This window comes from Oncorhynchus mykiss, chromosome 11, assembly GCF_057628025.1.
Source record: "Oncorhynchus mykiss isolate SJ-2025 chromosome 11, ASM5762802v1, whole genome shotgun sequence".
NCBI lineage: Eukaryota > Metazoa > Chordata > Actinopteri > Salmoniformes > Salmonidae > Oncorhynchus > Oncorhynchus mykiss.
Window position 1 is genome coordinate 41,925,993 of NC_143032.1, and position 12,099 is coordinate 41,938,091.

At 43.5% G+C, this 12,099-nt stretch overlaps 1 protein-coding gene across 1 annotated transcript; it reads left to right on the plus strand.

Moving 5' to 3' along the window:
- Positions 1–524: 524 nt before the first annotated feature.
- Positions 525–6,118, plus strand: LOC110535691 (protein fem-1 homolog C). Its single transcript, XM_021620866.3, has 2 exons — positions 525–2,153; positions 2,801–6,118. Exons 1-2 carry the CDS (start codon positions 1,610–1,612, stop codon positions 4,102–4,104), a joined length of 1,848 nt encoding a protein of 615 aa, XP_021476541.2. The 5' UTR covers positions 525–1,609; the 3' UTR covers positions 4,105–6,118.
- Positions 6,119–12,099: the final 5,981 nt, after the last annotated feature.

Below are 12,099 nucleotides of genomic sequence, written 5' to 3' on the forward strand. Positions count from 1 at the left end.
AATAAATAAATAAATTTAAAAAACGCATTGTTTTCGAATTGACAGCAGTGTACTGTGGGTAATGAGGGGACTCGATTAATCTGTCCGGGTAGGCGTGTTGTGCACTGAGTTACAGTTGATTACATTTGTTTTGGAACAGGGCTGCTTCCGGGCGTGAGCCACAGGTGCCCCGTTCAAAGCCAAACGGAGCAGACCGCTCAAAACAAATGTCACGTAACCAAGCACTTGGAGTAATGAGTAGGATTCTGAGTTTTCACAGGCAATAGTGATTTATTTTGAAAAAACGGTTAATATACCTTCACAATGAAAAGTAATTTGAAAATGCAAACATATTGTAATGAAACAGGCTGGGAGAGCTGGTCTCGAACCCTCGACCTTCTAGCCCGAAGTCCAGGGCGCTATCGTTTCGGGACGATGCACTACGCTGCCTAATTTTTTGACAACATGACAGAGCGGTGCAGATTACTTCTCGATTTATATAGTGCTCCTCCCTCGCCGTTTTTGCCCGTTCGTGTCACGTGTCCCACACCCCAGCATAATCGAATCCGCCCATTGAGTCGTGATGATCTAACCAGTGTGGTGGGTCGACAAATTTGCCCGCCCCCCTCAAAGAACATTGTAGAAAAATTGCCATACTAGCTAGTTTTTCTTGTGTTATTTCCTCTGGGATAGATTTAACGGGCGGGAACATCTACAACACAACAAGCTGATCAACGAAGAAAAAGAAGGCATCGCAATCGACTTCGGCTGCTGGACAATGTTGGCTAGCTAGCGTAGCTGTACATTAAATACCAAGCGGGGAGGATGTTCTCTGGCCTCACCGTATTTCTTGATATTTAAACTGGATAAAACATCTAGATATACGTCGATTTACACATGGTTCTTTCGGAAAATGACATGCAGAATTAAGGCTAAAAAACTGCTTGATGAAATTGAAAAGGACGTCGGACAGCGTAGACTGAACACGCCTAGCTGGGGCGTATTCATTACGCCGATTCTTTTGCAAAACGTTTCTCAGACGGAAGCGAACGGGACGAAACAGGGAGGGATCTATCTGCATTTGTCCAATAGAAACTCGTTTTAGTTGCAAAACGTAATGCTTTTCAACTGTTTTGCTAATGATTACACCCCTGGGATGTATTCATTACGCAAACGTCTTACCGTTTAACAACCAAACGGAACGAAACAGGGCGGGACCTACCTGGATGTACCCAGTAAACTATCGTTTCCCGTTTGGAGTTATCGGGTTGGCAACAGATTTTGCGTAATGATTACACCCATGCTATTTGGTTGAACAGTGCCGTAACTAGCTACCCAGCCAATTTTATTAAGTTAGCTATATTTCCGTGGCCAGCAAACTTTCAATAGGGAAGAGGGCAAAGCAGAGCATGCCAATGTTAACAAATACGTTTTTCAGTCGCTAGCTGGCTGATTTCTGCCTCCCGTTTGGCTAATTTAGCAATACGTAGTTAGCTAGTCCCCTAGTATCGAGTGCCAACCTATTCAAGGCTAGCTAGCGCCACAAACAAAGGCTTCTGCTCAACACCTGCCACATACTTTTAAGACGCTCGTGTCTTAATCAACTGTGTCCGTGAACAAAGCTGCATAAATGGATTTACAAACGGCGGTGTTCAATGCAGCCAGAGATGGCAAGCTACGGTTGCTTCAGAAACTTTTGGAGAACAAAACTGGCCTAGAGGTTACCAAATTAATGGCAGAGAAAACCAACGGTGCCACCTCTTTGCTTATGGCTGCAAGATACGGACACCTGGATTTAGTGGAATATCTTTTGGAGTGTTGCTGCGCACCCGTTGAGGTTGGGGGGTCAGTGAATTTCGACGGAGAGACTATCGAAGGTGCCCCGCCTCTATGGGCTGCCTCAGCAGCAGGACACCTGAAAGTCGTGCAGTCTTTACTTGGCCACGGTGCCTCTGTGAACAATACAACACTCACCAATTCCACCCCCCTGAGAGCAGCCTGCTTCGATGGGCATCTGGACATTGTAAAATACCTGGTAGAACACAAGGCAGACCTGGAAGTAGCAAACAGACATGGTCACACATGCCTCATGATCTCGTGTTACAAAGGACACAAGGAAATTGCCCAGTATCTATTGGAGAAAGACGCTGATGTTAACAGGAAAAGTATTAAAGGTGAGATCACACATTCAAATGTTTATTTCCCTGTATTTTATATCCCTGGGTCTACCTGAGCAACGAGGTAAGGCCTAGTACCTGGCAGGTGCTTTGCTCCGTTATGTCATGACAGATCAAAACCAAAATGATGAAACATTAAGTAATTTGCTGTTAAACGCAGATCACATTTGTCTGATACAATTTCCCAAACCTGTGCATGTTTTTCAGACAGTCTTGAGGTAAATCCTCCATTTGGACATCTAATCGGGTCAAATAACAAGATGGAGTAATTTGTATTTAAACCAATTAGGGGACATGATACCACTCAGGCCTGTTCTAAATGTAAGCCTTGCAATAGCCCACTCACAAGATCTGTCCCAATCCATGAGAATTTTACCTCCTTGGCAGGTGCTTAGATTTGCACATTGCTTACATCACTGGTCTACTCCTAGAGGGAAAGGGTTACAGGCAAGCATGTGGGAAGACATTTGCTTAGTTATTTGACAAACATATTTAGTTATGAAATGTAGCAAATTTAACCTTTTTGTCTCTTCACTTAAACATCTGCTTTCAATGAATTTGAATATATATTTATTTATTGCTAGAATATCTGCAAAAATGGTTTCCAGTTTGCAAAACATGTATTAGTATTTCTTTCTTCACAGGTAACACAGCATTACATGACTGTGCTGAATCTGGCAGCTTGGAGATAATGAAGATGCTGCTAAAATATGGTGCCACCATGGAGAGGGATGGTTATGGAATGACCCCACTGCTGTCTGCTAGTGTGACTGGCCACACTAACATTGTTGACTATCTGACACAACACCAGCAAACAAACCACATGGAGAGGATAAACGCCCTCGAACTGCTTGGTGCTACTTTTGTGGACAAAAAGAGGGATCTTCTTGGGGCATTAAAGTACTGGAAGAGGGCCATGGACCTGAGATACAGTGACAGCAAAAATGTTCTTAACAAAGCTGAGCCAAAGCAGTTGATCATGGCCTATGACTATGCCAGGGAAGTAAGTAATGGGGAGGAGCTAGACAGCCTGATCTCAGACCCTGATGAGATGAGGATGCAGGCCCTGCTCATTAGAGAGCGCATCCTGGGCCCCTCCCACCCCGACACCTCTTACTACATCCGCTACCGGGGAGCTGTATACGCTGACTCTGGGAATTTTGAGCGCTGCATCAACCTTTGGAAGTATGCCCTTGACATGCAGCAGAGCAACTTGGACCCCCTCAGCCCCATGACAGCCAGCAGCCTGCTGTCCTTCGCTGAACTATTCTCCTTCATGCTCCAGGACCGTGCTAAAGGCCTTCTGGGCACCTCGGTCTCCTTCAACGACCTCATGGGCATCCTCAGTAAGAGCGTGCTGGAGATTGAACGTGCGGTGAAACAAACCCAGCCTGACCCGGCCCAGCTCAGCAAGGCCCTCTCCATCATCCTGCATCTCATCTGCCTGCTGGAGAAGGTCCCCTGTACCGTGGAGCAGGACCATTTCAAGAAGGAGACCATCTACAGGTTCCTCAAGCTGCAGCCCTGTGGGAAGAATGGCTACAGCCCGCTCCACCTGGCCGTGGACAGGAACACCACCTGCGTGGGCCGCTATCCTGTCTGTAAGTTCCCCTCTTTCCAGGTCACCTCTATCCTACTGGAGTGTGGGGCGGACGTCAATTGCCGCGACGAGGACAACAACAGCCCCCTGCATGTGGCCGCCGCCAACAATCACCCGGACATCATGAACCTGCTGATCGCCTGCGGCACGCACTTTGACAGCACCAACTCCCTGAAGCAGACGGCCTGCGACCTGCTGGACGAGAAGGAGATGGCCAAGAACCTGATCCAGCCCATCAACCACACCACCCTGCAGTGTCTGGCTGCACGGGCTATCATCAAGCACAGCCTCTGCTACAGAGGAAACATCCCAGAGAAGCTGGAGGCCTTTGTGCTTCTCCACAGATAATGACTATGAAAGATGTGCGCCACCATTCTCCTTGCCCCACGTGCACTCTTTTTGATTGTATTGGAGTCCATGATGAACATTGTGTGAACTCCCCCCCCCTCCCCTGCGAAGCAAGAATTAAAAAGCAACTGCCCATAAAAAGCAACTTCTTGCTTCTTGTTTTGAAAACAGCCTATCGATATGAGTCAAACATTTATTATAGTGTCAAAATTGACTACAAAGTGTAAATAGGATAATTTTGGTCATAGTCTGCGAGATGATAGGGAAAAAAACGGTATGTCATGGAATGAGGAGTACCCTAAAAAAAATTCTCGGGTTGGGTTTATTTCAATCCTGCCCACAGCTGACAGCACCCAAGTTATCATCAATTTGGAGCAGAGCTGCACGCAACCATAGTAGTTCCCATGGCCAATTTGGTTTGACATTAGATATTTCTTTGGGGCTAGTTAGGGACCATCAGCAAATTACACAATGTACATGGCTGAAGAAAATAGGCCAAATCAGGAAGTGCAGCCCCCCTTTATAGCTCTGTGGCAAACTGATAGGGATTTTTAAAATATGCGCATGCACAATATTTTTAGCTTACTAATTTCTACATTTTCCATGCTATTTATTAAGATATCATTGAGAGATTTCTCCATGCCCCCATCTCTTTGTTTCTTTCTATCTATGCAAAGATGGTGGAATGCTGGGACTTTTTTCCATTACTATGTTGCCAATATATGGACTCTTAACTTTAATCATACATTCTTTATGCTCTCATTCAATGGTTATGTTGTCATGGTTTTGTGTCGGCGTAGTTGAGTGTAATGGAATTAACTAATTTCTCTATCAAAAAACCATGAAGCTTTATGAAGTGGTAATGTTTGCAAATACCATAAGTGCTTTATTCCTCCTATGCACAGGCTATGATATGCGACTGTTCTGTGTTAGCACTTGTCTGTGCAATATTTAGCATCATATGTGGTGACTGCCTGTTTCTTTGTTTCCATAATTTGTTACACTAAGCAAAGAGGGATGTGACAATTACTGAATACTGTTCGATTGGTAGTGTTGCGTGGTTTCATGTGTTAACTCTAAAAGGTAATTGTGTGCAGGTTTTGAGTAGGAGTGTATGCAGCCCATATGCTTCATGTTATTGATCTTTGAGCCTGATTTGTTCTATGGTGAGCTGAGCACAAAAACAATAGACACAGGTTAGTTGGATACTAGTATGGCCGTGCATGTAGTTTGAGTTTACAGGAAATTCATTGACATTGAGCTTTGTACGACATATCAATTATCGTATAAACTCTTCAGAGCTCTGACTAACCCAAACGTGAAACCTTTATATTTATCCAATTGTATTCTAATTGAAAAGAGGGGAGGCCATGTACAGTGGGGCTGAGCTTTGTGAAATAACCTTGCACATTAGCTTTATTCGTGTGGTTAAAGGGCTTTTCATATTTTTAGAAATACATTTCACCGAACCATACAAATGTACAGTTCCACCAGGGAACTTGCTTTAATTCTGCACTTTATTACAACAGACTTTAAGACTTCATATGACAAAGTGACATATATCAAGTTCATATTTTAAGAACTGATTTGACAATAAACCCATATTGCACTTGTCCTCATTGCCCCAGTGTTATCAATCAGCCCCAGATAGCTATGCAACAGGATGAAACTTTTGTGGTGACTTCCCTGCACACACCTAATTTTCTTTTCCCAGCACGTTAAAAATATTGCACAGTTACTGGATGTTCTTTTGATGAGTCATGATGAGTAATGCATGTAGCAGGTAGGGTGTTGCTCTATGACCACAGTAGGCCTCTGTAGCTGGCCATGGTTGGTTATGTTATTGTTTTTCTCACTGTTCAACTTGTCTATCTTATTTGTGTAAAACATGGGTTACGTGTCAACTAGGGGTTCTTTGTCATATGTTTGATCTCTTCAACTTTTGTCAACTCTGCTGAACAGTAGCCTAATTCTTCTCTGGAATGTTCAAGTGCTAATTTAAAACTGAAACAAGGTTGTTTTCTATGTCTGGTTGATTTGCGCATGTTCGTAGCTGTAGTCTGTCAAGTGTGGAAGTAAATCAAATTGTATTTGTCACATGCGCTGAACACAGTGAAATAATTACTTACAAGCCCTTAACCAGCAATGCAGTTAAGAAAAATATGTTTTAAGTCAATAATAACGGTTACAAATAATTAAAGACCAGCAGAAAGATAACAACAGCGAGGCTATATACAGGGTACCAGTACAGAGTCAATGTGCAGGGTCACCGGTTAGTTGAGGTAACATGTACAGTACCGTTCAAAAGTTATGGGTCACTTTGAAATGTCCTAGTTTTTGAAAGAAAAGCCCCCCAAAAATGTCCACTAAAATAACATCAAATTGATCAGAAATACAGTGTAGACATTGTTAATGTTGAAAATGACTATTGTAGCAGGAAACGGCATATTTTTAATGGAATATCGACATAGGCGTACCGAGGCCCATTATCAGCAACCATCACTCCTGTGTTCCAATGGCACATTGTGTTTGCTAATCCAAGTCTATAATTTTAAAAGGCTAATTGATCAATAGAAAACCATTTTGCAATTATGTTAGCACAGCTGAAAACTGCTGTCCTTATTAAAGAAGCAATAAAACTGGCCTTATTTAGACTAGTTGAGTATCTGAAGCACCAGCATTTGTGGGTTCAATTACAGGCTCAAAATGGCCAGAAACAAATAACTTTCTTCTGAAATGCGTCAGTCTATACTTGTTCTGAGAAATTAAGGCTATTCCATGCGAGAAATGGCAAAGAAACTGAAGATCTCGTACAGCGCTGTGTACTACTCCCTTCACAGAACAGAGCAAACTGGCCCTTACAAGAATAGAGAGTGGGAGGCCCCGGTGCACAACTGAGCAAGAGGACAAGTACATTAGAGTGTCTAGTTTGAAAAACAGATGCCTCAAGTCCTCAACTGGCAGCTTCATTAAATAGTACTCGCAAAACACCAGTTTCAACGGCAACAGTGAAGAAGCGACTCCGGGATGCTGGCCTTCTATTGTACCTGTCCTCTTGCTCAGTTATGCATCGGGGCTTCCCACTCTTCTTTCTATTCTGGTTAGAGCCAGTTTACGCTGTTCTGTGAAGGGAGTAGTACACAGCATTGTACGAGATCTGGATGGCAGGAAGCTTTGCCCCAGTGATGTACTGGGCCGTACGCACTAACCTCTGTAGCGCCATACGGTCAGAGGCCGAGCAGTTGCCATACCAGGCAGTGATGCAACCAGTCAGGATGCTCTCGATGGTGCAGCTGTATAACTTTTTGAGGATCTGAGGACCCATGCAACATCTTTTCAGTCTCCTGAGGGGGAATAGACTTTGTTGAGGGAAAGGTTGTTATCCTGGCACCACACAGCCAGGTCTCTGACCACCTCCCTCATCGTTGTTGGTGATCAGGCCTATCACTGTTGTGTCATCAGCAAACTTAATGATGGTGTTGGAGTCGTGCTTGGTCATGCAGTCATGGGTGAACAGGGAGTACAGGAGGGGACTGAGCATGCACCCCTGAGGGTCCCTCGTGTTGAGGATCAGTGTGGCGGATGTGTTGTTACCTACCCTTACTACCTGGGGGTGGCCCGTCAGGAAGTCCAGGATCCAGTTGCCGAGGGAGGTGTTTAGTCCCAGGGTCCTTAGCTTTGTGATGAGCATTAAGTGCACTATGGTGTTGAACGTTGAGCTGTCGTCAATGAATAGCATTCTCACATAGCTGTTCCTTTTATCCAGGTTGGAAAGGGCAGTGTGGAGTGCAATAGAGATTGCATCATCTGTGGATTTCTTGGGGTGGTATGCAAATTGCAGTGGGTCTAGGGTTTCTGGGATAATGGTGTTGTGAGCCATGACCGGCTTTTCAAAACTCTTCATGGCTACAGACGTGAGAGCTTTGGGTCTGTAGTCATTTATGCAGGTTAACTTAGTGTTATTTGGCACAGGGACTATGGTGGTCTGCTTGAAACATGTTGGTATTACAGACTCAGGCAGGGACAGGTTGAAAATGTCAGTAAAGACACTGGCCCGTTGGTCAGCGCATGCTCGGAGTACACGTCCTGGTAATTTGTCTGGCCCTGCAGCCTTGTGAATGTTGGCCTGTTTGAAAGCCTTACTCACATCGGCTACGGAGAGTGTGATCACACAGTCTGGAACAGCTGATGCTCTCGTGCATGTTTCAGTATTACTTGCCTCGAACATGCATGAGAGCATCAGCTGTTCCGGACGACTGTGTGATCACGCTCTCCATAGCCGATGTGAGTAAGACCTTCAAGCAGGTCAACATTCACAAGGCCGCAGGAAACAATTGCATTGTTTCAGTGGATAAATAGTTTTATAGCCGTGCAATAGGTCACATTTTTCCATATGGTGGTTTTTTAAAAACATAAAAAATAAAATGGTATACCTTAATGGACTATGGAAACTCACATTTTGTAGAACTGTTTTCCTCACTGGTCTACTCACATTATAGTATCATTCCTAATTTCTGGCCTTTCTAACCTTCTGCCGTGTCTTAAAATAACCCTGAATAATGCTCCACGGAAAAGGTGTCCTACATAAGGGCTCACTCCAGTGTCTCCCTGCAGGTGTTTCAGTCAGCACAATGCCCATAAAATAGGCTAAAGGACGATGGCACACCTTGACTGAGACCAGTGCAAAGTCTTATAGCAGCCAGGTCCACATGCCATGCATAAGCAAATAAAAATCCTCTCGTATGGGAGCTCTTTACTTATGTGGTAAATTGTTGGGATTTTCCATTAGTAGTGGCCGGTGTGAGAAATTCGTCTCCAGCGTAAAAGATGGCAAAGTATTCAGACCCCTTGACTTTTTCCACGTTTTGTTAAGTTACAGCCTTATTCTAAAATGTGTTAAATATATATTTTTTCAGCAATCTACACACAATACCCCATAATGACAAAGCGAAAACGGGTTTGACATTTTTGCAAATGTATTACAAATAAAAAACAGAAATACCTTATTTACATAAGTATTCAGACCCTTTGCTATCAGACTCAAAATTGAGCTCCATTGATCATCCTTGAGATGTTTCTACAACTTGATTGGAGTCCACCTGTGGTAAATTCAATTCATTGGACATTGTCTATATAAGGTCCCATAGTTGACAGTACAAGTCAGAGCAAAAACCAAGCCATGAGGTCGAAGGAGTTGTCCGTAGAGCTCCGAGACAGGATTTTAACGAGGCACAGATCTGGGGAAAGGTGCACAAACATTTCTGCAGCATTGAAAGTCCCTAAGAACACAGTGGCCTCCATCATTCTTAAATGGAAGAAGTTTGGAACCACTAAGACTCTTACCTGAGCTGGCCGCCTGGCCAAACTGAGCAATCGGTGGAGAAGGGCCTTGGTCAGGGAGGTGACCAAGAACCCGATGGTCACTCTGACAGAGCTACAGAGTTCCGCTGTGGAGATGGGAGAAGCCTCCAGAAGGACAACCATCTCTGCAGCACTCCACCAATCAGGCTTTTATGGTAGAGTGGCCAGACAGAAGCTACTCCTCAGTAAAAGACACATGACCAGCCCGCTTGGAGTTTGCCAAAAGGCACTTAAATGACACTCAGCCCATGAGAAACAAGATTCTCTGGTCGGATGAAACCAAGATTGAACTCTTCGGCATGAATTCCAATCGTCACTTCTGGAGGAAACCTGTCACCGTCCTTACGGTGAAGCATGGTGGTGGCAGCAGCATGCTATGAGGATATTTTTCAGTGGCAGAGACTGGGAAACTAGTCAGGATTGAGGTAAAGATGAACGGAACAAAGTACAGAGCAATATTTGATAACCTGCTCAGGACCTCAGGCTGGTGTGGCGATTCACCTTCCAACAGGACAATGATTCTAAGCACACAGCCAATACAACGCAGGAGTGGCTTCAGGATCAGTCTCTGAATGTCCTTGAATAGCCTGGCCAGAGCCTGGACTTGAACTCAATCGAATATCTCTGGAGAGACCTGAAAATAGCTGTGCAGCAACGCTCCTCATCCAACCTGACAAGAGTTTGAGAGGCTCTACAGAGAAGAATGGGAGAAACTCCCCAAATACAGATTTGCCAAGCTTGTAGCGTAATACCCAAGATGACTCGAGGCTGTAATAAGACACAGAACCACCAGACGAAGAAAGCATGACATCTTACATAAGATTCCCCCCCCAAGAGCTTGGTTAAAATAGGTAACAACATGGGGAACTCTGGGTCTAAACCTGGTATGAGAGGCACATGTGGAACAATTTCAACAGGTCCTTTAAGTGAGACCTCAGCTAAGCTTTCACTGGTAAATAGAGGCCCGGGGGATACTTGAGCAGGCAGGCACCAATCTTCCTAACCACCACTGTGCCATGGCTTACCCCACTGAGTCAACAGTGAAAACAACGGGGCATATTTATAGGGAGAGGTGGTATGATTATAGCAATGCAATTTCAGAGCTATTTTAGTCTCCCAGTCTTCCTCTGGGAAGCAAGTGGTAAGGCAGTGCCCTTGCCAGTTCTTTTACAGTGTTAGTCAGGGATGATTTTATTTGTCCTAGTGGTGCGACACTATTAAACAGATTTATCATCACACAAACTGACACCATTACACCTATCAGATTTCTGTGTAAAATGACTGATTTACATGTACTATTAAACGGTTTCATTTGACTTCATTTTGCACATTCCCTAGAACTTGAAATCCATTTATTGTGGTTACCTGAAGGACAAGCCTTAGAGCCGTAGTGGAAAAAGTACCCAATTGTCATACTTGAGTAAAAGTAAAGATCCTTTAATAGTAAATGACTCAAGTAAAAGTTAAAAATCACCCAGTAAAATAGTACTTGAGTAAAAGTATTTGGTTTTAAATATACTTCAGTATCAAAAGTAAACATAATTGATCAAATGTACTTAATTAAGTGTCAAAAGTAAAAATATAAATATTTTCTAATTCCTTTATATTAAGCAAACCAGACGGCACAATATTCATGTGTTTTAAGTTTACGGCTAGCCAGGGGCACGCGCCAACACTCAGACATAATTTACAAACAAAGCATCTGTGTTTAGTGAATCCCCCAGATCAGGTAATAGGGATGACCGAGGATGTTCTCTTGATAAGTGTGTAAATTGGACCGTTTTCCTGTCCTACTAAGCATTAAAAATGTAACAAGTACTTTTGGGTGTCAGGGAAAATGTATTGTGTAAAAAGTACATTTTTCTTTGGGAATGTAGTGAAGTAAAAGTTTTCAAAAATAAATATAGTATAGTACAGATACTGTACAAAAAAATATATACTTTAGTAGTACTTTAAAATATTTTTACCTAAGTGCTTTACACCACAGCCTTAGAGGGACAAGCCTGTTATTTAATCATCCATCATATAATGAAAGACTGATCTAAAAACGTTTATGATCCAAAGGTTGTCTGGGTGGTTACACTTACACACACTGATGCCCTAGTTTGTCTTTTACAGTACTGTGAGTCATATGCTTTGATCCAGTGAGAATCCAGAACAGGAGAGCAGAGCATATAAGTAAAGCCCCAGTCACTGTGCTGTGATGAATTGTGTTTACCTCTCACTGATCTGAGAGATGGGTCTCACTTGTGCCTACAGTGATAAGGAGAAGCAGCTGTTAGCTTAGCATGGGGAGGACTTTTTGCTATCTGCTTAGGCCCAGTTCACTTGCCTGCCAAGGACGCTCAATCCCCTGGATTTATGCGGTGGTGTGCATTACCCTTGATTAGTCTTTACATTGCAGCTGATACCACAAGGACTGCCTCCAGTCCTCAGCCTGCCATCATGTTCCTATAACCACCCCGTTTGCCTTTTTTAACAGGGCCTTTTTAGGCTGTCAACCTCTTCACATGTGAGCGTGGTCCCTGAGATGTGCTGTGAACTGCAATTCAGCGTTTAGCTGCCAAGAACTGCCTACATGTAATAATAAAAAACTACTACTAATTACATGTTTTATTAATTTCTAATTAGGAT

Bases quoted from the DNA above. Each gene is read 5' to 3' on its own strand.
- LOC110535691 (XM_021620866.3), top strand. From the start codon at position 1,610: ATGGATTTACAAACGGCGGTGTTCAATGCAGCCAGAGATGGCAAGCTA. The intron at 2,154-2,800 runs GTGAGATCACAC...CTTTCTTCACAG, and splicing joins TAACAGGAAAAGTATTAAAG to GTAACACAGCATTACATGAC.